The following is a 24,908-nucleotide window of genomic DNA, read 5'->3' as shown; positions in this document are numbered from 1 at the left end:
TCCCATTTTGCCTTCTGCCATGAGTAAAAGCTCCCTGAGGCCTCCCTGGAAGCTGTGCTCAGGATGCCGGTGCCATGCATGTACAGCCTGCAGAACAGTGAGCCAGTTAAAACTCTTCTCTTTATAAATTACCCAGTGTCAGGTATTCCTTTATAGCAGTGCAAGAATGGCCTAATACACTTTGCATAAACCTATGTCTTTTTTTTTTTTTGAGATGGAGTTTTGCTCTTTTCGCCCAGGCTAGAGTGCAGTAGCGTGATCTCAGCTCACTGAAACCTCTGCCTCCCAGGTTCAAGCAATTCTTCTGCCTCAGCCTCCCGAGTAGCTGGATTACAAGCATGTGCCACCATGCCCGGCTAATTTTTGTATTTTTAGTAGAGACAGGGTTTCACCACGTTGGCCAGTCTGGTCTTGAACTCCTGACCTCAGGTGATCCACCTGCCTCAGCCTCCCAAAGTGCTGGGATTACAGGCGTGAACCACTGCACCTGGCCAAACCTATGTCTTTTTATTGGGAAAGGAAGGTTTCCCTGCTGACCTCCCTGTTTAGTGAGACCTGAGTTATTCTTGCCTTTGACTTGTCACTGGCCAAAGAGAAGGAGAAAACCAAAGAAAAGGTTGAATCCCATCATGATTCACTTTCTGAGGCTGAGAGAGGGACCTGTCCTCCCTCAGATTGGGCTCAAAGGGGACAGAAAGGGCTGCTGGGTGTGCACATAAATATAGGGTGGCCTAGGATGTAGACTTCTTAGGAACTTTTAAAGATAGGAGATACTTAATGCTTACCTTCCAGGAGGAGAAACGGAGACACAGAAAGGTTAATACACTGGCCAAAAGTCACAGAGTAAGTGCTGGAGCCAGGGTTGGAAGCCAAAGAGTGTGGTACCAGAGTCTGTAGACACACGCTAGCCAAGGCATGTTGGATACAGTACACTCTGGGATCTGGACCTGCAGGAATGCAGGCCCATGTTTAAAAGGTGCCAACCCCTCTGGCTCATTGTGGGTCCTGGCAGTCCACATTGCAGGGTCACCTTTTTGACTGAGATGTTTTCTGTTATAGTTGTCCCTTAGGCAATGTGAAGAGGCACCCCTGTCCATTACACCTTAATTCGACTTGGCCTTCTGGATCATTTTATATGTTGACATTTGCCCAAGAGGAGCCTGGGGATTGGACTGGAACTTTTCTTTGCTCTTTTTTTTTTTTTTTTTTCCTCCCTTGAGCCATAAAATTTTACTGGCAGGTCAGGGGAAGAACCAGGGGTAAGGGTCCCTTCCTTCCCATCCTTCTACCCAGGAGGCGTGCTTTGAGGAGAGCAGAGGCCCCGGAGCCTGCAGCCTCAGAGGACCTTGGAGATGGACAGGTTGTTGTAGTGATCTTCCTGGCCCTGAAGCAGGCTGCGATAGGTGGCGATCTCCTGCTCCAGGAGCCGCTGGTACTCCTGATTCTGCCACTCACTATCAGCTCGCACATCGCCCAGCTGGGCTTCAATACTGCTAATCAGTGCCTGGATCTGCACCAGCTGGGCTCCAAAGCATGCCTCTGTTTCTGCCAGTGTGCCTTCTAAGGGAGCTTTCATGCTGAGCTGCGACTGCAGCTCAATCTCAAGACCCTGGAGGGTGCACCGCAGGTCAGTGGCCTCGGACCTGCTTATCTGGAGCTGCTCTATGTGGCCAGTGACCTCCCGGTTCAGTTCCTCAGTTCAGCTGGTGAACCAGGCTTCAGCATCCTTCCAGTTCCGCTTGGCCATGATCTCATATTGGCTTTGCCTCTCACTCGGGATCTTGGCAGGTCCGAGCCGAATCCACCCTCACGTGGACCTGGTCTCCCACTTGGCCCCTCAGGGCATTGATTTCCTCCTCATGCTTCTTCTTCAGGTAGGCCTGCTCTTCCTTCAGGCGTTTGATCTGCGCCTCCAGATCAGTCCTGGCCAGGGTCACCTCGTCCAGCACCCAAACACTCAAACCAAACTTGGTTCAGAAGTCATCTGCAGCCAGATAAGCGTTGTTGATCTGCAGGACAATCCTGGAGTTCTCAATGGTGGCACCAAGAATCTTGTCCCACAGGTCCTCGATGGTCCTGTAGTAGTGGCTGTAGTTGTGGGAGGGCCTGTGCCCCTGCTTCTGGTACTAGTCACGGAGCTTCACCTCCAGCTTGCTGTTGGCTGCCTCCAGGGCGTGCACCTTGTCCAGGTAGGAGGCCAGGCAGTTGTTGAGGTTATGCATGGTGAGCTTCTCGTTGCCCGCAAGCAGCCCGTTGGACCCAGCCAGGATGCCGCTGTAGCCCCCCGAAGGAGGACAAGGACACGCCGCGGCTGCTGGAGCCCCTGTGCCTGCTGGGGGTCTGGCACTTTTCTAGTGAGCAGTAGAGACTGCAGTCCGGCCCGTAGGCAGCCACAGTGCTGAAGGAAGGAGCAGCCATTAGGATAGTTATGTGCTTGTCCTGGCTCTGTCACTACAAAGATTTGTGACCTCAGGCAAGGTCCTGAATCAGATGGTCTTAAGACAGTGTATCATCTCATCTGACTTTGATGGGCACAGATGTACAGTCCCCCTTTTTCTGTCTCATTTCCCTCATCTGTGAAATGGGGGAACTGGAGGGGTGATCTGGAGAAACCTTAACATGCTTGTCAGAGGAGAGTGGGGCCCTGAACAAGAGCTGGGAGGCCCCAGTACTTCTCTCTGCTATCTGTTCTGTGTCTTCTGTCTACTCCTTCATATGAGCTACAAGGAATCTCTGCAAAAGAGGTAAGGTGGGAACTCAAACTGGGAGTAGTGGAGACCGAGGACAAGCCAGGAAGATACGTGCCGAGAAAGATGCCAGGTGAACTCGATCTTAGACCCCACGGCGCGTTCTCTCTGGGCCCTGGCTAGTGTCTGTCAGTCGGTGATCTCAGAGTCAGCAGATCTATTTCTTGCATCTGGATGCCAAAAAGCAGGAAATCCCTGGTCCTGGCTGGGATCAGGGGATAATCTCAGATGTGAAGGATAGGGCAGCAAGCCCTCAGATGGGCCTCCAGGCAAGTCTTGTCCCCAGTAGGAGCCTATAATTCCTTTTTTCAGCTGCTTGGATCTTTTGCTTTTTAGTTTTGGTGACTGATCTTCTGTTCCAGCCAGGGAAAAAAAATTTTCTGCACAGAGGCTTGCTCCAGGATTCTCTTTCTTCTTCTTCTTCTTAACTAGGGACTGCTGATGTCGTCACTTCTGTTTTATTTTCTTTTGGAAGTTATTCCTATTTTACAGAGTTCTTCCCTGGCCTGATGCTCTCAGGCATAGCTTCGTGGTTAAGCTTCCCCCTTCCCGCTCAGTCTTGTTCTCTTCCCAGACACAGGCACTTCCCCCTTGGCTGTCTGAGTAAACACAGGCCCTGCCTCTTGGGATTCTACCTAATAGCCCTTTTGCCATTTGAGGCCTGGCCTGGTATCAAGTTTCTTCTTTTAAAAAAACAGCCTTGGGCTGGGTGCTGCGGCTCTGCCTGTGAGCACTTCGGGAGACGGAGGCAGGCAGATGGCTCTGAGTCCAGGGGTTTAAGGCCCGCCTGGGCAACATGGTGAAACCTCATCTCTTCAAAAATACAAAAATTAGCTGGGTGTGGTGGCATGCACTTGTGGTTCCAGCTATGGGTGGTGGGGACTCTGGAGCAGGGGGATTGCTTCTGAGCCTGGGAGGTGGAGATTGCAGTGAGCTGTGATCGCACAACTGCATTCCAGCCTGAGTAACGGAGTGAAACCCTGTCTCAAAAAATAAAAAAAAAATAAAAAAATAAAAGCAGCCTTTAAAACACACATTTATTTTGATTTCTAAAGCAATATATGTCTGCTGTGGAAAATTTGGGAAATAAAAGTAATGAAGAAAACAATAAAGATCAACCTTTATTGATTGACAGTGCCCAGAGAATTAATGTTTCATGCATTTTATTTCACTTTCTTCTGGAAGTATGTATATACATGTGGGTATGAATATTTAACATAGTTGGAGCCATACTGTACCTAATGGTTTATAATACATTTTGCTTTTATGTTCTCACTAACCCCTGTTAATATGACCCTAGCCATGTCTTTGAATTTTTTGAAGTTAAATTATGCTCTTTATTTATTGACCATACACTCACTTTCTACCTTTTTTTTTCCTATCATCCCTTCTTCACTCTCATTCCCCTGTCTGTTTTAGGATGATGATGATGAGGAGGAGGATGATCAGTCATATAGAAACTCTCGGTATTGATACATTCATGCTTGGAGTGCTCTGTAAGGTTGATGCTGTTATTATCCTGTTATTAATGGATGAGAAAACAGAAGTTAAGGAGATTGCCCAGGTTACATGCCCTAGTAAGGGACAGAACTGGATTTGAACTTTGGCACTAGCTTCAGGGTCTGGACTAGCCTCCGTTGATATTCTTCTTGTGAACTCTTCTTTTCTGGGTTGAAGATAGCCTGATTGCATTTTCCAGATTTTGTGGATAAAGCTGGGTGTTAGTCTTGGCCTGGCCACTTCCATCCTCTGTGGCCTTTAGTAAGTTATTTCACCTCTCTAGATCCCTGTGGGCCTTTTTGGGTCTCAGGGTCTGTGACTTTGTAGTGGAAAGAAAACAGAACAGAGACAACATTCAAGGACAGGCCCAGAATGATAGAAACATCATTGTCTACTTGATTTGAGGGACACTTACATTTGGCTCTAAAAGACATTTCTGTGAGGAAGTTGGTTTTCTCCACACTTTACTAAGGCAGGAGCTAGGTGGTGCCCAGGAGAAGTCCCCACAGGGGCTGTGAGGTTTTCTTGGATGCTAAGTTAGGGCGGTCCTCATGAAGGGTAAGCCCCATGACATATTTCCCTTGAGCGTGCTGAGGTCACAGGGCTTCTGTGTCTCACCAGCAAGTGTGGGGAGTGAAGAGCATGTGTCCCTCCCTGGCACAGGCACCCAGCCCCCTGCCATGTTGTGGTATCTCTTACCAGATGATCTTTGAGGTGTGTGGCTGGAAGAATGCTCCAGCCAGCTAAAGTGGGGTTCTTTAGTTGCAATGTGTGCTGGTGGGCGAGTGAGGTGGGCTGGGCAAGCCAGAGGTGACTGCTCTACTTTTCCTGATGTCAGTGATGGGGTTGTCTTGCTTGGTGGCACAGATATTTTTCCAGGGTTCTGTCCCTCCACTCACTGACCAGAAAAAGAAAAAGAGAACAAGAAGACGCTTGTCTTACAAAATAGAAAGTTTACCCCATGCAGTTTCCCTTCCCTTTTCATATAGATGTTACAAAGCAAAAACACACACCCACAATGAGGGGTTTTTGAACTTGGCTGGGTTTCAGCTGTCACCCAGAAAGCAGTCAGCACTGTACGTGGCACTTTGCAGGTGCTGGTGATTCTCGGGTGCAAGGCCTGGCAATTGTGTTTCTGTGCCAGGTCCTCTGCACATGACTCTTTGTTTAGTGTTATTTCCCCTGTTTGCCAGGCTTCTCTGAGGAGATGCTGACATTTTTTCTTTGTCCAGTTCTCCTATCCTAGAAACAAACAAAAACTGCACCTTTTAAAAATGTTTTTTTCTTATGGTTGATTTGGAAAATATCTTGCTTTAGCCGGGGAATAGTACAGCTTTTGTTCTGTTAGTGAAATGATCCAGGGATTTTATTTCAAAGTATAAGGTCCCTAAGATAATGAATGAGGGTTATAAGGGAACGTGGTTATGTTTGGGCAGTCAATTAAATTGAATATAGCAGTGATGATGCACTAAATGTACATTAGGAACGTACACCTATCAGTCGAGTTTTCAAGTCTCCCAAGGAAACTACAGTCATAGTGATGGTAATGACAATGTGTTGATAACAAAAATAATAACATCGGCATTTGTTGAGTATTTACCATGTGCTGTTAATAGATAGTGTGCTAGTTTAAAACAACTCTGTAGTATGTATTAAATTTTTGTATAGGAACAAGAAACTGAAACTCAGTCTAAGTAACATGCTAAAGTCAGCTAGTAAGTAGGAGTGCTGGGTTTTAGACCCAGATTGAGTCCACACTTCCAACCCTTAACCTCCAGGCAAACTGCCTCCAAAATCATATTTTAAGAGATGTGGGGCCGGGCATGGTGGCTCATGCCTGTAATTGCAGGACTTTGGGCCAAGGTGAGTGGATCATTTCAGGTCAGGAGTTTGAGACCAGCCTGGCCAACATGATGAAACCCTGTCTTTACTAAAAATACAAAAATTAGCTGGGCATGGTGGCAGGCGCCTGTAATCCCAGCTACTTTGGAGGCTGAGGCAGGAGAATTGCTTGAACCCAGGAGTCGGAGGTTGCAGTGAGCTGAGATTGTGCCACTGCATTCCAGCCTGGATGACACAGCAACACTCTGTCTCAGAAATTAATAGTAATTTAAAAAACAGATCTGGGTATTTTAGCTTTAATTAAAGAAACAATAAAGAGAGATAGAGTCTTGCTGTGTTTCCCAGGCTGATCTCAAACTCCTGGGCTCAAGCGTTTTTCCTGCCTTGGCCTCCAGAGTAGCTGGGACTACAGGTGTGCACCATTGTGCCTGGCTTATAGCTTTAAATTTTGAGATACCTGAAGAAAGTGCTTTTGATAAATAAAATTGAAGAAGAAGGAAATGTATTCTTTCTCTCCATTATGTTTCTATCTTTGGATTGCCTGTGACTCATAGTGAATATGACTGGAAGATCTGCCCTCTGAACTGAGCCCACAACTTTACTGAGGTATAATTTACATATCTAAAGTCCATCTATTGTAAATACATTGATTTTTAGTGAATTTGTAGAGTTGTGCAACCATCTCCATAATCCATGTTTAGAACATGCCCATTACAGCACAAAGTGGCCTTGTGCCCACTTGCAGTTAGTCTCTTCTCCCACCCCCAGCCCTGGGCAACCACTAATCCACTTTCTATCTTCATACATTGGAAATTTCATATAAGTAAATGATTTAATATAGGGTTTTGTGACTGGCTTTTTCTCCCTTAGCATGTTTTTGACACTTTTCACTGTTGTAATGTACACTGGTAGTTCCTTTTTGTTGCTGAGTATCTCATTATATGGATATACCACATCTCGTTAACTCATTCACCAGTTGATGTTCATTTGAGTTGTTTCTACATTTTGGCTATTATGAATAATGCTGCTATAATCATTTGTATGCAAGTTTTTGTGTAGACAAATGTTTCTATTTCTCTTGTGTAGACACCTAGAATTGCAATTCCTGGGACATATGGTAGATGTATGTTTAACCTTTTGAAAAGCTGTTACAGTGCCTTCCACAGTGACTGTACCATTTAACCTTCCCATCTCTGGGGTATGAGGGGGTTCAAGTTGCTCCACATCCCATTCTACACTTGATATTGTCTGTCTTTTTGACTATAGCCATTCTGGTGGGTGTGTAGTGGTATCTCATTGTGGTTTTAATTTGCATTTCTGTAATGACTAATGATATTGAGCATTTTTGCATGTGCTTATTAGCTGTTTATATATATATGTTTTATTATACTTTAAGTTCTAGGGTACATGTGCACAATGTGCAGGTTTGTTACATATGTATACATATGCCATGTTGGTGTGCTGCACCCATTAACTTGTCATTTACATTAGGTATATCTCTTAATGCTATCCCTCCCTCCTCCCCCCACCCCATGACAGGCCCTGGTGTGTGATGTTCCCCACCCTGTGTCCAAGTGTCCTCATTGTTCAGTTCCCACCTGTGAGTGAGAACATGCGGTGTTTGGTTTTCTGTCCTCACGATAGTTTGCTCAGAATGATGGTTTCAAGCTTCATCCGTGTCCCTACAAAGGACATGAACTCATCCTTTTTATGGCTGCATAGTATTCCATGGTCTATATGTGCCACATTTTCTTAATCCAGTCTATCATTGATGGACATTTGGGTTGGTTCCAGGTCTTTGCTATTGTGAATAGTGCCACAATAAACATATGTGTGCGTGTGTCTTTATAGCAGCATGATTTATAATCCTTTGTGTATATACCCAGTAATGCGATGGCTGGGTCAAATGGTATTTCTAGTTCTAGATCCTTGAGTAATCGCCACACTGTCTTCCACAGTGGTTGAACTAGTTTACAGTCCCACTAACAGTGTAAAAGTGTTCCCATTTCTCCACATCCTCTCCAGCACCTGTTGTTTCCTGACTTTTTTGGTCAATATGAACAGTTAGAATGACTTCGCCATTCTAACTGGTGTGAGATAGTATCTCATTGTGGTTTTGATTTGCATTTCTCTGATAGCCAGTGATGATGAGCATTTTTTCATGTGTCTGTTGGCTGCATAAATGTCTTCTTTTGAGAAGTGTCTGTTCATGTCCTTTGCCCACTTTTTGATGGGGTTGTTTGATTTTTTTCTTGTAAATTTGTTTAAGTTATTTGTAGATTCTGGATATTAGCCCTTTGTCAGATGTGTAGATTGTAAAAATTTTCTCCCATTGTGTAGGTTGCCTGTTCACTCTGATGGTGGTTTCTTTTGCTGTGCAGAAGCTGTTTAGTTTAATTAGATCCCATTTGTCAATTTTGTCTTTTGTTGCCATTGCTTTTGGTGTTTTAGTCATGAAGTCCTTGCCCATGCCTATGTCCTGAATGGTATGGCCTAGGTTTTCTTCGAGGGGTTTTATGGTTTTAGGTCTAACATTTAAGTCTTTAATCCATCTTGCATTAATTTTTGTATAAGATGTAAGGAAGGGATCCAGTTTCAGCTTTCTACATATGGCTAGCCAGTTTTCCCAGCACCATTTATTAAACGGGAATCCTTTCCCCATTTCTTGTTTTTGTCAGGTTTGTCAAAGACCAGATGGTTGTAGATGTGTGGTATTATTTCTGAGGGCTCTGTTCTGTTCCATTGGTCTACATCTCTGTTTTGGTACCAGTACCATGCTGTTTTGGTTACTGTAGCCTTTGGTTACTGTAGCCTTGCAGTATAGTTTGAAGTAGTATAGTAGCGTGATGCATCCAGCTTTGTTCTTTTGGCTTAGGAGTGTCTTGGCAATGTGGGCTCTTTTTTGGTTCCATAAGAACTTTAAAGTAGTTTTTTTTCCAATTCTGTGAAGAAAGTCATTGGTAGCTTGATGGGGATGGCATTGAATCTATAAATTACCTTGGGCAGTATGGCCATTTTCACGATATTGATTCCTCCTATCCATGAGCATGGAATGTTCTTCCATTTGTTTGTGTCCTCTTTTATTTTGTTGAGCAGTGGTTTGTAGTTCTCCTTGAAGAAGTCCTTCACATCCCCTGTCAGTTGGATTCCTAGGTATTTTATTCTCTTTGAAGCAGTTGTGAATGGGAATTCACTCATGATTTGGCTCTCTGTCTGTTATTGGTGTATAGGAATGCTTATTTTTGCACATTGATTTTGTGTCCTGAGACTTTGCTGAAGTTGCTTATCAGCTTAAGAAGATTTTGGGCTGAGACGATGGAGTTTTCTAAATATACAATCATATCATCTGCAAACAGGGACAATTTGACTTCCTCTTTTCCTAATTGAATACCCTTTATTTCTTTCTCCTGCCTGATTGCCCTGGCCAGAACTTCCAACACTATGTTGAATAGGAGTGGTGAGAAAGGGCATCCCTGTCTTGTGGCAGTTTTCAAAGGGAATGCTTCTAGTTTTTGCCCATTCAGTATGATATTGGCTGTGGGTTTGTCATAAATAGCTCTTGTTATTTTGAGATACGTCCCATCAATACCTAGTTTATTGAGAGTTTTTAGCATGAAGGGCTGTTGAATGTTGTCAAAGGCCTTTTCTGCATCTATTGAGATAATCATGTGGTTTTTGTCTTTGATTCTGTTCATGTGATGGATTACATTTATTGATTTGCGTATGTTGAACCCGCCTTGCATCCCAGGGATGAAGCCAACTTGATCGTGGTGGATAAGCTTTTTGATGTGCTGCTGGATTCAGTTTGCCAGTATTTTATTGAGGATTTTTGCATCAATGTTCATCAAGGATATTGGTCTAAAATTCTCTTTTTTTGTTGTGTCTCTGCCAGGCTTTGGCGTTAGGATGATGCTGGCCTCATAAAATGAGTTAGGGAGGATTCCCTCTTTTTCTATCTATTAGAATAGTTTCAGAAGGAATGGTACCAGCTCCTCTTTGTACCTGTGGTAGAATTTGGCTGTGAATCCGTCCGGTCCTGGACATTTTTTGGTTGGTAGGCTATTAATTATTGCCTCAATTTCAGAGCCTGTTATTGGTCTATTCAGGGATTCAGCTTCTTCCTGGTTTAGTCTTGGGAGGGTGTGTGGGTGCAGGAATTTATCCATTTCTTCTAGATTTTCTAGTTTATTTGTGTAGAGGTGTTTATAGTATTCTCTGATGGTAGTTTGTATTTCTGTGGGATCAGTGGTGAGATCCCCTTTATCATTTTTTATTGCATCTATTTGATTCTTCTCTCTTTTCTTCTTTTTAGTCTTGCTAGTGGTCTATCAATTTTGTTGATCTTTTCAAAAAACCAGCTCCTGGATTCATTGATTTTTTTTTGAAGGGTTTTTTGTGTCTCTATCTCCTTCAGTTCTGCTATGATCTTAGTTATTTCTTGCCTTCTGCTAGCTTTTGAATGTGTTTGCTCTTGCTTCTGTAGTCCTTTTAATTGTGATGTTAGGGTATCCATTTTAGATCTTTCCTGCTTTCTCTTGTAGGCATTTAGTGCTATAAATTTCCCTCTACACACTGCTTTAAATGTGTCCCAGAGATTCTGGTATGTTGTGTCTTTGTTCTCATTGGTTTCAGAGAACATCTTTATTTCTGCCTTCATTTCATTATGTACCCAGTTGTCATTCAGGAGCAGGTTGTCCAGTTTCCATGTAGTTGAGCAGTTTTGAGTGAGTTTCTTAATCCTGAGTTCTAGTTTGATTGCACTGTGGTCTGAGAGACAGTTTGTTATAATTTCTGTTCTTTTACATTTGCTGAGGAGAGCTTTACTTCCAACTATGTGGTCAATTTTGGAATAAGTGCGATGTGGTGCTAAGAAGAATGTATATTCTGTTGATTTTGGTTGGAGAGTTCTGTAGATGTCTATTAGGTCCGCTTGGTGCAGAGCTGAGTTCAAGTCCTGGATATCCTTGTTAACTGTCTGTCTCGTGGATCTGTCTAACGTTGACAGTGGAGTGTTAAAGTCTCCCATTATTATTGTGTGGGAGTGTAAATCTCTTTGTAAGTCTCTAAGGACTTGCTTTATGAATCTGGGTGCTCCTGTATTGGGTGCATATATATTTAGGATAGTTAGCTCTTCTTGTTGAATTGATCCCTTTACCATTATGTAATGGCCTTCTTTGTCTCTTTTGATCTTTGCTGGTTTAAAGTCTGTTTCATCAGAAACTAGGATTGCAACCCCTGCTTTTTTTTTGTTTTCCATTTACTTGGTAGATCTTCCTCCATCCCTTTATTTTGAGCCTATGTGTGTCTCTGCACATGAGATGGGTTTCTTGAATACAGCACACTGATGGGTCTTGACTCTTTATCCAATTTGCCAGTCTGTGTCTTTTAATTGGAGCATTTAGCCCATTTACATTTAAGGTTAATATTGTTATGTGTGAATTTGATCCCGTCATTATGATGTTAGTTGGTTATTTTGCTCGTTACTTGATGCAGTTTCTTCCTAGCCTCGATAGTCTTTACAATTTGGCATGTTTTTGCAGTGTCTGGTACTGGTTGTTCCTTTCCATGTTTAGTGCTTTCTTCAGGAGCTCTTGTAAGGCAGGCCTGGTGGTGACAAAATCTCTCAACATTTGCTTGTCTGTAAAGGATTTTATTTCTCCTTCACTTATGAAGCTTAGTTTGGCTGGATATGAAATTCTGGTTTGAAAATTCTTTTCTTTAAGAATGTTGAATATCAGCCAACTTGGTTCCATTCTCCCCGTCACTTTCAGGTACACCAATCAGACGTAGGTTTGGTCTTTTCACATAGTCCCATATTTCTTGGAGGCTTTGTTCGTTTCTTTTTACTCTTTTTTCTCTAAACTTCTCTTCTCGCTTCATTTCATTCATTTGATCTTCAATCACTGATACCCTTTCTTCCAGTTGATTGAATCGGCAACTGAAGCTTGTGCATGCATCACATCGTTCTTGTGCCATGGTTTTCAGCTCCATCAGGTCATTTAAGCTCTTATCTACGCGTTTATTCTAGTTAGACATTCGTCTAATCTTTTTTCAAAGTTTTTAGTTTCTTTGTGATGGGTTCGAACATCCTCCTTTAGCTCAGAGAAGTTTGTTATTACCAATCATCTGAAGCCTACTTCTGTCAGCTTGTCAAAGTCATTCTCTGTCCATCTTTGTTCCGTTGCTGGCGAGGAGCTGCATTCCTTTGGAGGAGAGGAGGCGCTCTGATTTTTAGAATTTTCAGCTTTTCTGCTCTGGTTTCTCCCTATCTTTGTGGTTTTATCTACCTTTGGTCTTTGATGATGGTGATGTACAGATGGGGTTTTGGTGTGGATGTCCTTTCTGTTTGTTAGTTTTCTTTCTAACAGTGAGGACCCTCAGCTGCAGGTCTGTTGGAGTTTGCTGAAGGTCCACTCCAACCCTGTTTGCCTGGGTATCACCAGCGGAGGCTGCAGAACAGCAAATATTACAGAACAGCAAATGTTCCTGCCTGATCCTTCCTCTGGAAGCTTCATCTCAGAGGGGCACCTGGCTGTATGAGGTGTCAGTTGGCCCCTACTGGAAGGTGTCTCCCAGTTAGGCTACTCGGAAGTCAGGGCCTCCTTGAGGAGCAGTCTGTCTGTTCTCACATCTCAAACTCCATGCTGGGAGAACCACTACTCTCTTCAATGCTGTCAGACAGGGATGTGTAAGTCTGCAGAAGTTTCTGCTGCCTTTTGTTCAGCTATGCCGTGCCCCCAGAGGTAGAGTCTACAGTGGCAGGCAGGCCTCCTTGAGCTGCGGTGGGCTCCACCCAGTTCAAGCTTCTGGGCCGCTTTGTTTACCTACTCAGACCTGAGCAATGGCAGATGCCCCTCCCCCAGCCTCACTGCCGCCTTGCAGTTTGATCTCGACTGCTGTGCTAGCAGTGAGCAAGGCTCTGTGGGCGTGGGACCCTCCGAGCCAGGCGTGGGATAAAATCTCCTGGTGTGCCGTTTGCTAAGACCGTTGGAAAAGCGCAGTATTAGGGTGGCAGTGTCCCGATTTTCCAGGTACTATCTGTCATGGCTTCCCTTGGCTAGGAAGGGGAATTCCCTGACCATTTGTGTTTCCCAGGTGAGGCGATGCCCCACCCTGCTTCACCTCACACTCTGTGGGCTGCACCCACTGTCCGACAAGCCCCAGTGAAATGAACCCGGTACCTCAGATGGAAGTGCAGAAATCATCCGTCTTCTGCGTCGCTCACGCTGAGAGCTGTAGACTGGAGCTGTTCCTATTCGACCATCTTGGAACCCATTCAGCTGTTTATATATTTTCTTTGGTGAAATGTCCATTCAATTTTTGGCCTATTTTTATTTTTATTTATTTATTTATTTATTTATTTATTTGTGTATTTATTTATTTATTTTTAAGATGAAGTCTTGCTCTGTCACCCAGGCGGGAGTGCAGTGGCACAGTCTTGGCTCACTGCAACCTCTGCCTCCTGGGTTCAAGCGATTCTCCTGCCCCAGCCTCCCAAGTAGCTGGGATTACAGGCATGCTCTACTATGCTTGGCTGATTTATGTATTTTTAGTAGAAATGGAGTTTCACTATGTTGATCAGGCTGGTCTCGAACTCCTGACCTCAGGTGATCTGCCTGCCTTGGCCTCTCAAAGTTCAGGGATTACAGGCGTGATCTGGCCTATTTTTAAACCTTGCCTGGCCTATTTTTAAATTGAGTTCTTTGTCTTATTATTGAGTTGTAAGAGTTCTTTATATATTCTGGATATAAGTGCCTTATCAGATATGATTTATAAATATTTTCACCCATCTGTGGCTTGCATTTTATTTTCCTCTTCTTTCACTGGCAAATATGTAGAGTGATTAATTTTCTTAATGGTGACTTTTGAAGAGAGCTTTTAATTTTGAAGTCCAGTTCGTCAATTTTTTCTTTTATAGTTTGTGTTTGGCCTTTGCCTTTTAGCACCCAAATATTCCTGTCTCTTTGGTTTATTCTTAGTTTTGGTGTCCCAGTTTTTACTCTTTCATTCTCCCTGGATCTACATTTATTCCTGTTTGAGGACAGAAGGCAAAGCCCAGCCTCCAAGTTCTCTTGCTAATACTCTGTGTTGGGCACCTTCCTGGAATTGTGTGTTCAGGCTTCTGGTAACTATGCAGGCCTTTGGTAACTTTGGCTACCAAATCTTGAGATAGAAGGTGAAATTAGACCTTCCTCAGCAATTTACAATTGAAGTCAGATAAGAAAAATGACTGCTTTATATGGAAATTTTTCTTTTTTAAAAAATTAGTTGAGTGCTTCTCTACTTATTGACAAACATCAATAATTATAAATATCCCTTACATTGCTTTAAAGGTTTTCAGAGTTAATTTACCTTTATCTTCTCATTTAGGTCCTTTTGCTGATAAGAAATACAAGAGTTTAAGTAGAATAAAAGGGTATTTAACACAAATTAGTTAATTTTGGAGACACAAGTATTATTTGATCATTTTTTTCCAGAGTCTACCAAGAATTTATTTATTTATTTATTTTGAAATGGAGTCTTGCTCTGTCGCCAGGCTGGAGTGCAGTGGTGCAATCTCAGCTCACTGCAACCTCCGACTCCCTGGTTCAAGCAATTCTCCTGCCTCAGCCTCCCAAGTAGCTGGGATTACAGGCAAACACCACCACACCCAGCTAATTTTTGTATTTTTTTTTAGAGACAAGGTTTCACCATGTTGGCCAGGATGGTCTCGATCTCCTGACCTTGTGATTCGCCTGCCTCGGCCTCCCAAAGTGCTGGGATTACAGGCGTGAGCCACTGCACCTCGCCCCAAGAATATTTTTAAGTGTTTGCCATTCACCATGCAAAAATGAGTTGGAGGAGAGGGTAGCACTGGGCTCTGCCTACTAATCTGATGAAGCTCAGCCATAGTCAGAACCATAGAATTGCAGGTTCTTGATGTTGAAAGGGGCCTTGAAACTTCAGAGTGCATCCCTCCACCCACCAGAGGAATCTTTAGATTGCTCTTGTTGGTTGATAATCCTCTGGCTCCTAGGCACTTTCAAAAAGAAAGCTTAAAACTTTTTGAGCCCGTGAAATCAGTTCTTGGATAATTTTAAGTATTGGAAAATCATTTTGTGTATGGAGCCTAACTTAGCCTCCCCTGTAAATTTCACCTGTTGGCGACACAAAACAACTAGTGCCATTCTTTATTGGCAGCTCTTCAAATATCGAAGAGTACCTTAAACCTTCACTTCTATAGTTACCACCTGTTCTATCAACTATTTTGTGTTTAATTTGGATTCCAGACTTACAGCCGTGATAGTCACTTCTTGCTAGATACAATTCCGATTGTCTATACCTTTTGTGCCTTAATCAAACCTACACATCAGATATGGCCTGGCTGGGAGAGTTTTGTGAGCCTGTCAGCTCCTTTGCTCTGGGTGAGGCCTGCCCATTGGTGTTAGTTACTTAGCAGCTACATTGCAGTGCTGACACTTGTTGGGCTTGTGACTAGCCAAAACCCAAATTTTATTTTCTCCTGTGGATTTTGGCTAAGCCAGTTCTCTATTATCTCTTCTTATGTAATTGCAATTTTCAGTGTAAATGCAGGGATTTACAGTTAATATTATTATTTAATATTAATGATAACACTAGTAACCAGCATCTTTTGAGGACTTACTATATTTATCTTGTTGGGTTTTCCCCAGGATGTGCCTCTTGGGATCATTTTGAATCTTATTTCTTCCCTTTTCTTGGTTTTTCTCTCTACTGAGAGAAATGTTTGTATATTTAGTTTCTACCCATCTGGGTCTCCTGTCTGCCCAGATGTATTTTAATTTTGGCTAGTTTATAGTGATGGTAGGATTGTAAGACCTCATGGAAGGAATTAAAGCCCCCCAGATTTTGCATGTATATCCATGTATTCCTCCACTGATATGGTTCGACTGTGTCCCCACCCAAAACTCATCTTGAATTATAGTTCCCATAATCCCCACGTGTTGGCCATTGGGGCAGTTATGGTTGGGTGACTATCACAGTGGCCTGATGAGGGGGGCAAGATGCTTCCCCAAGTGCCTAATTTTATGTAAGCTTCTGGTGCTAGCAAAAAGGAGCCTTACATTACAGATAGATATTGAGGATTCTGGAAAAAATTTCCAGTCATGGAACTAAGATAATGCTCCAGAGATTGGAGTCTTTGGAAATAGTTTTTCGAGGACCCCACCACCCTCCAGCTTCCTCTCTGCTCAGGACTCCTTTAATCTGGTGTCAGTGGATTTCTCCCATCACTTTGGACATGTTCCAGTTAGATTGTAATGCACCAGCATTCTTCTCCTTGACTTAAAAAAAAAAAAAGGAGGAGAATTAAATTCCTTTTGTTGATAGGATTGCTCTTACAGTATCATCATCTTCCTTTTTCTTATGCTCCTGATCTTCTGAAATCATGCTTCCCTGTAGCCATTCCTGATTTTTTTGGTGTGTTCCCTGAGTATGGGACACACCTCAGATGGATCTGGGGATAGTTTCTTTTTGACTTGATCCAAGATATACCTCTTCATGAAAATGTATGTTGACCAGGGACTGTGGATATGTATAGGGTCAACATTCTTTCCCATCTGCTTTTAAGTAAGTGCTGACTTTGCCAGGCCAGGTGAATGAGCCTACAGTCATTTTAAGGTGGACATAATTGGTTAGTTTAGACTATTTCAGCATTTCCAAAACCTAGATTCTGGTAGATATTCCTTGAAAAAGGTGTTAGCAGTGGTGAGTCCATACAGGTCTGCAGCAACCTCAATTCTTCCCTCTTCAGAAGAAAATATTTGACAGAGAGACCAAGGCAAGTTTTAGAGAAGGAGTGAAAGTTTATTCAAAAGCTTTAGAGCAGGAACAAAAGGAAGTAAACTTGGAAGAGGGCCAAGAGGGTGACTGGAGAGATCAAGTGCATGGATTGACCTTTGACTTGGGATTTTATATGTTGTCATATTTCCAGGAGCTTGTGTCCCTTGTCTCCTGATTCTTCCCTTGGGTGGGCTCTCCGCATCCGCAGTGGCTGCCAGCACTTAGGAGTGATGCATGCACGGTATGTTTACTGGAGTTGTATGCATGCTCACTTGAGGCATTCTTCCCTTACCAGTTGAATGTTCCTAGAAGGTCGTATACCAGTTAAACTTTGCCAATTTGCCTCTTTTTTGCTTGAGCCCCCTGGCCCAACTCCTGAGATCTTATCAGGAAACTGCTGAGTCCCAGCTTCAGGTGTTTCTATCTATTGGGAGGCTGCCTTTCCCTGGTGCTGGCTGTGACCAATTTTTATTTTATTTTATTTTATTTTATTATTTTATTTTATTTTATTTTATGTTATTTTATTCTTTTATTTAGATTCTCGCTCTGTTGCCTAGGCTGGAGTGCAGTGGTGCGATCTCGGCTCACTGCAACCTCCGCCTCCCAGGTTCAAGCGATTCTCCTGCCTCAGGCTCCTGGGTAGCTGGGATTACAGGTGCCCGCAACCACACCCTGCCAATTTTTGTACTTTTAGTGGAGATGGGATTTCACTGTGTTGGCCAAGCTGGTCTCAAACTCCAGACCTCAAGTGATCCGCCTGCCTCGGCCTCCCAAAGTGCTGGGATTACAGGTGTGAGCCACCATGCCCGGCCCAATTATTATTTTAGAGAGACAGTTAACAACTGCCTGATCCCGTTGGTTGCCTGACACTCCTGTAGTGGGGCAGGGGAGCCCTCTTCTGCCCTGCTCAGGCCTAACTAGCTACTTACTATCACAAAAGGAGTCTGTGCTTAAGTAAGTTTTCAAACAGTGGGTTAAGCACAACTAAACAGGTTTTGTTCCTGGAAGGGGCCGAGGCTTTTAATATGCTAATGGTATTGTGGCAAGAGGGGAGTATAGTATGGGTTCCCCAACCTTACTTGGCCACAACACCTTTGTGTGGCTGAGCATCTTGGGATCAGCAGCCTGCAGGACACTGGAAATTGCTGGACTGAAGGTCAGTGATCTGAGAGACAGGAAAGTACCCGCAGTGAGACAGTGCGAAGAGAGCAATTTTAGAAATACTTCTGCTTTTGTTTCTCAGTTTTTGTTTCTCAGTGCTTATTTTTAAGCTAAGTAGTGTCATTTGAAGCTCTCAGAAGCTCATGGGCTTCTTATCAGATGAAAGTGCCCCAGACCTTGCAGGATTAGGAACATCATCTGGCCTGAACGGAAGGTAAAATTGCTGTCTGGTTTTCTTTTTAAAGAAACCTGTTAGTGAAGCTGGCGATTCAGTTCTTTCTGATATACATTTAGGACCTGTTAAATATATGTTCTGCCTCAAGGGGAAATCATATTCTAAAAAGTTAACAATTCATAGGCAATTCTTGTACATTGAGAATCCATTAATGGCTTTTAGAAGGCAAATTTTGTTGTCAAGGGGACAGGTTATATGTGCAACTTGCTTCTATTAATACTTTTCTGGGCAGATTAACTAAATGAACTATTATTTAACTTGGTCTAATAGAATGTTAGCCAGAACAGTGCCTGGTAACAACAACAATAATACTAGCTAACATTTCTTAAGTGGTCACTATGTGCCATAACTATTATACATGTGTTAACTAATTTAATCCTCACAAAAATGCAATGAGGTAGCTGTTATTTTTACTCCCACTTTATAAATGAGATAATATAGTAATATAGCATATATTACACATATACAGTAATATTGTAGCAGGACGAGCTGCAGACAAAACCCCTCAGACACCGAGTTAAGGAAGGGCTTTATTCAGCTGGGAGCGTCGGCAAGCCTCACGTCTCTAACAACAAAGCTCCCCGAGTGAGCAATTCCTGTCCCTTTTCAGGGCTTACAACTCTAAGGCGGTCCGCGTGAGAGGATCGTGATCAATTGAGCAAGCGTGGGGGTGCGTGACTGGGGGCTGCGTGCACCGGTAATCAGAATGGAACAGAACAGGACAGGGATTTTCACAGTGCTTTTCCATACGATGTCTGGAATCTGTAGATAACATAACTGGTTAGGTCAGGGGTCGATCTTTAACTACCAGGCCCAGGGCTCAGCGCTGGGCTGTCTGCCTGTGAATTTCATTTCTGCCTTTTAGTTTTTACTTCTTCTTTCTTTGGAGGCGTAAGACAATATGAGGGGTGGTCTCCTCCCTTAATATAGCATAATAGTGAGGCTAGAACCAGTGATTGGCTCTATATTCATAAGAATGAGTAACAAAGCAAACAGATTTTACAATAAGTTCTTTCTTTAATTATTTTTTTGAGATAGTCTCGCTCTGTCATCCAGGCTGGAGTGCAGTGGTGCGATCTCGGCTCATGGCCCACCTCCCAGGTTCAAGCAATTCTTGTTCCTCAGCCTCCTAAGTAGCTGGGGTTCCAGGCCCCGGCCACCACACCGAGCTAATCTTTGTTTTTTTTGCAGAGATGGGGTTTCGCTATGTTGGCCAGGCTGGTCTTGAACTCCTGGCCTCAAGTGATCTGCCCGCCTTGGCCTCCCAAAGTGCTGGGGTTACAGGCGTGAGCCACTGTGTCCAGCCTGCAGTACAGTTCTTTAATTTTGAGAATGAGCTCAGTTTCATAAAATCCTAGGTAGCATGTAATATATAATTGATTTTGGATTACTTTGTTCTCCTTTAGATATCTATCATAGGATTTTTAACTTCTAATTTGGAATTTTTAGATATCAGTAGATAGTATAAAAATGGAATTTACTTATGTATTTATTCAACAGCCTTTTTGGGGGCCAGTTTCTGAATTTGATTTTAGGGACGCAAAGATGACTGAGCCCATAGTTCCCTGTCCTTACAGAGATGTCATCAAATGGCAAAGAGGTATAATCCTTCAAGCAGTTGTCATTTCTTATGCCATGATAGGAAAAGTGGTTTCATGAATCTTATTTTAAAAAGTCAAAGATAAAAAGTCTGTAGGCTGCCTGCCGTGGGTCTGGACGCCAGGGAGGTGTCACACCTCTCAGATGACTTTTGAGTTGTTCCCCAGCCCTGGCTCGATTTCACCCAGAGCCCTCAGCTGCAGCTGGTAGCATAATGTTGCTCCTGAATGTGGGTTTCTTAAGGCTGGGGAGAGGGCTTATCAGGGAGAGAGATCATGTGCTGTGAAAGGAGCACCATGGGCCCCTTTGATGGTCTCCTTAAATGCCCTTTTCGACAGGGTCAGGTGTGCTTTTTGTAATGCAAATGAAGAGAGGAAAGCCGAGCGCAGGAGAGTTCTCTTGTGAGGGAAAGAAAAAGGCTGGCAGTGTGCTTGGCTGTGATGGAACTCATTTGACACTGAGGACTGGGTTATTCTTGTTTGTTTGTTTGTTTGTTTTCTTTTTGAGACGAGTCTCTCTCTGTTGCCCAAGCTGGAGTGCAGTGACGCGATCTCGGCTCACTGCAACTTTCACCTCCTAGGTTCAAGTGATTCTCATGTCTCTGCCTCCCGAGTAGCTGAGATTACAGGTGTGCGCCACCTCACCTGGATAATTTTTGTATTTTTAGTAGAGACAGCGTTTCACCATGTTGGCCAGGTTGGTCTCAAACTCCTGACCTCAAGTGATCTGCCTGCCTCAGCCTCTCAAAGTGCTGTAATTATAGGCATGAGTCACCTCACCTGGCCAGGACTAGGTTATTCTTGATCATGGTAAGCAGGGGCCAGGGTCTTGGAGGCCTGTGCTTACTCATATTAGGCCCTGGCCATGAAGACCATGCTTCCTTGCTTGAATCAACTTTAAAGGTAAACAGGGGGAGGGAGGGGACAGGAGCCAATGTCTCTGGGAAATTCTGCACCAAGACTCATTTTAAGTCAGTAGGCAGGGTTCTGAGCCCTTTCTTAGAGAAGCCGACTCTAGCAGCCAACCTTGGCCCTTGCTGTAATCTGGAAGTGCCACGCCCCCGAAATCCAAGTTGCTATTTGGTGTGCCGTAATGATTAAATATTCGTTTGTCTAACGGATTGTGTGATTTCACAGTTTAGCGATACTCTCTAGATGAAATAATTGGCCGAAAGCAATGTTGGGAGGTTTTGTTTTTGAAAAATGGTTATTGAATGTTTCATATGTGCCAGATGTTATTCTAAGTACTTTTCATCTCCGTAACTCAGTTAAATTTCACCACAGCCCTGTGAAGTCTGCACTACTATCCCCTGGATTTTTATCTGTTTTGTATATTCCCATATCCCAGTGCTTGGCACATAAAAGACACTCAATATTTGTTGAACAAATGAATACATAAATGAATAAATCTCATATGGCTAGACATTTTGGCTTTCCAGGTAACATCATGGGAGTTGGTCCTGTGGTAGATCCTGTGTCAACAGCAAGGACAGAAAGACACAGATGTTCCAATTCTGGGTTAGAAAAAAGTTTTCAGAACTAACTGCATTATTACTCTGATGGAAGACTTCCTTTTTAAAGCACCACAATATTTCACACTTTATACTTGGCCTAGGTAGATGTTAAGTGGAAATTGTCTACATCTGATAAGAGATGGGTTAATTGATTAGATTCTGAAATTGAGTAAGTAGTTTTTAATTTTTTTATTGCTACAGCCATAGATTTTGGTAGATCCTCATTGGTGCCACTCAGGGTATCTTTAGATGATTGTATGATTATAGTAAAAGTCAGTATTTATTAGGCTTTACCCATATACCAGGAGCGATTTTCAATGTTTTTACAGGCATTAACATTTTAATAACCCATGAAGTAGGTACTATTATTATTTCCATTTTACCAATAAAATAAGTAATGGGCTAACATCACATACCTAGTAAGTGATAGAACCAAATTCAAACCTGGTTAGGCTAGCCAAGAGTCTGTTTCTTAAGTATTATACTCTAATGCCTTTGATATACAAAGTACTTGGAGAAATCTTTTTTTTTTTTTTTTTTCTTTTTTTGAGACGGAGTCTCGCTCTGTCGCCCAGGCTGGAGTGCAGTGGTGCAATCTTGGCTCACTGCAAGCTCCGCCTCCCAGGTTCACGCCATTCTCCTGCCTCAGCCTCGCCGAGTAGCTAGGACTACAGGTGCCTGCCACCACGCCCGGCTAATTTTTTGTATTTTTAGTAGAGACGGGGTTTCACCGTGGTCTCGATCTCCTGACCTCGTGATCCGCCCGCCTTGGCCTCCCAAAGTGCTGGGATTACAAGTGTGAGCCACCGCGCCCGGCCTTGGAGAAATCTTACACACAAAAAGAGCCTATCTCTTTCAGGGAAAAGAAAGAAAAATCTTTTCTGCCATTCTTCTTTTCCCATACTGTTCCCAGTGTCTGACATGCTACTCTCTGTATTCCAGTGCTTCTGAAAAAGATCTAGTCACTAAAAATTTTCAGCTCAACCAAGATAAAGCTGGTATGATTTAAGGTGATTCCAGTTTTTTGCCTTGTTTTTCATGACACTATATTTCTTGTACACTTTATTTTAAAATTAGCATTTCAAATTGAAAGAAAACTTAGAACAACCTAGTTTGATTAATGTCACCTCAGTTTCAATAGTATACACTGTGCTCCTATAGATCTCCATCCTTCCTCCTTTATATTGTTATTGCCACAGATTATATATTCTTATATAGTTTGTGCTCATTAACATAGATTTATTGTTTTATGCATTTTCCTTTTAAATCATTTTGGGGAAAAAAGCATAGTTACAAAGCAAAAGTACAATAATATTGGCTTTTATATTTACCTATTTAGTTAACTTTGCCAATTTATTTATTCCTTCTTATGGCTTTGAGTTATTGTCTAGTGTTCTTTCATTTTAGCCCAAAGGACTACCTTTATCATTTCATGTATGGCAGGTCTACTGGTAATGATCTCCTTTACCTTCTAATTATATAGAAATGTCATAATTTCTCCTTTATTCTTGAATGATAGTTTTGTGGGATATAGACTTGCTGGATATAGAATTACTGGATATAGAATTGCCAGATATAAAATTCTTGGTTTGAAGTTTTTTTCTTTGAGGACTTTGAATGTCATCCCACTGTCTTCTGGCCTCCATAGTTTCTCATAAGAAATCAGCTGTTAATCTTTATTAAGTTTTCCCTGTACACGAAGAGTCGCTTGTCTCTTGCTGCTTTCAAATTTTTCTCATTTGCTTTGGGTTTTCACACTTTAATTATATGTCTTTCTATGTGGATCTCTTTGAGTTTATCCTGCTTGGAGTTCATCAAGCTTTTTGCATCTGTATATTCATCTCTTTCATCAGATTTGGAGATGTTTTTGGCATTTATTTCCTCAAAGTTCTTTCTGCGTCTTTCTCTCCTTCTTCTCCTCCTGGGTCACCACAATGCATATGTTGGTCTGCTTGATGGTGTCTCACAGGTTCCTTAGACTCTTCATATTTTTTTCTTTCTGTTACTCAAATTGGATAATTTCAGTTGTCCTATCTTCAAGTTTGCTGATCCTGTTTTCTGCTTTTTCACGTCTGCTCTTGAACCTTTCTAGTAAGTTTCATGGTAGTTATTGTACTTTTAAGTTATAGAATTTCTAGGGTTTTAAAATTATTTCTATCTCCTTACTGATATTCTCATTTTGTTCACACATTGTTTTCCTTACTTCCTTTTAGTTCTTTGTCTATAGTTTCCTTTAGCTCATTGACCATATTTAATATAATCGATTTAACACTCTTGATAGTAATTCTATTGTCTGGGTTTGCTGGTTAATATTTCTGACAAATTTCTTTTTTTCCTGTGAATGACTATATTTTCCCATTTCTTTGTATGCTTTACAAATTTTTATTGAAAATTGGAAATTCTGAGTACTATAATATTATAACTCTAGAAATGCCATTTTCCCACTTCTCAGGGATTGCTGACTTTTTTCCATTAAGGGCTAGTGCTGTTACTTTGTGACTATTCCAAACTCTTTTTGCAAATATGTGTTTCTTGTTTTGTGTGGTCACTGAAGTTTCTGTTCTGTTATCTCTGTGGTCAGTCAGTGACCTGAAAAATATTTCTTTAAATTACTGGTTCCAAAAAGGGAAAAGTGGGTAGGAGTTGTTTCTTAAAATTTTCGTATGGATGCTGCCAGGGGAAGTTGCTGCCACCAAGAGGGCCAAAGCCAAAGTGGGTGTCTGTGTCAACCCCTCAGGCACTGCTAGACCAACAAAAATGTGCAACATCAATTTTTAGAAGAGAAAGTCCCCACTACCTACTCTGGTACCAGCCAGCCACTCCTAGAACATGGGCTGCTCTCCTCAAAGCTATGATGGGAATGGTAGCTGGTTCACTGATGTTGCTGTCTTAGGAAAGATCAGCAGTCCCTGCCTTCATCAAGCCCTCCCCTGGTTGTTGTAAGTGTCTAGTTAGGTTCCACAGTTCCTAAATGGTTGATTCTAGTCACTCCTTCCAGGTCAATGGTTGTTTCAGTAGAGGGATAGCTCCTGGAGCTTCTTTCTCTGTTAGTTTGCATGACATTGCTCCTGAAGGCCTGATTTTTATTTTTTGTTTATTTTATTTTGTCTCTAGCTTTACTGAAGTGTAATTGACAAATAAAAATTGTGTATATTAAAGGTATACAGCATGATGTTTTGAGGTATGCACATACACACACATTGTAAAACAGTTACCATAATCTAGCTAATTAACATATTCATCACCTCACACAGTTCCATTTTTTCATATGTGTGTGGTGAGAACGCTTAAGATCTATCTACTCTCCTAGCAAATTTCAAGTATAAATTGTTATAAACTACCATCACTATGTTGTTATTAGGTCCCCAGGACTTACTCATCTTATAACTGAAAGTTTATGTCCTTGACCAGTGTCCAGCCCCTGGCAACCACCATTCTATTTTCTGTTTCTGAGTTCAGCTTTCTTAGATTCTACATGTATGTGAGATCATGCAGTATTTGTCTGTGTCTG

The 24,908-nt window shown here is 42.4% G+C and overlaps 1 protein-coding gene and 1 pseudogene across 8 annotated transcripts in view; one reads left to right on the top strand and one right to left on the bottom strand.

Annotated features, from left to right (window-relative positions):
• Window positions 1-24,908, top strand: part of TMCC3 (transmembrane and coiled-coil domain family 3) — a 304,986-nt gene that overhangs the window by 37,950 nt on the left and 242,128 nt on the right. Inside the window, exon 1 of one of the 7 annotated variants that reach the window (XM_055238345.2) lies at window positions 17,733-18,045. The exons of 4 other annotated variants lie outside the window; for them this stretch is intronic. In XM_055238345.2, the coding sequence (XP_055094320.1) occupies window positions 17,950-18,045 (96 nt within the window). In that variant the 5' untranslated portion in view covers window positions 17,733-17,949. Of the gene's footprint in view, window positions 1-17,732; window positions 18,046-18,118; window positions 18,265-24,908 lie in introns of those variants that run through there. 2 more of the 7 variants (XM_055238342.2, XM_055238351.1) reach the window with 2 other exon arrangements.
• LOC129459321 (keratin, type I cytoskeletal 19-like) lies at window positions 1,337-16,496 on the bottom strand (annotated as a pseudogene). The gene is made up of 3 exons (XR_008649962.1): window positions 16,449-16,496; window positions 14,442-14,468; window positions 1,337-2,351 (listed from the first exon to the last, which is right to left on the bottom strand). The product of XR_008649962.1 is annotated as a keratin, type I cytoskeletal 19-like (transcript).

Source organism: Symphalangus syndactylus, chromosome 13 (assembly GCF_028878055.3).
Source record: "Symphalangus syndactylus isolate Jambi chromosome 13, NHGRI_mSymSyn1-v2.1_pri, whole genome shotgun sequence".
Classification (NCBI taxonomy): Eukaryota; Metazoa; Chordata; class Mammalia; order Primates; family Hylobatidae; genus Symphalangus; species Symphalangus syndactylus.
This window is presented reverse-complemented; position numbering and strand designations above follow the sequence as displayed.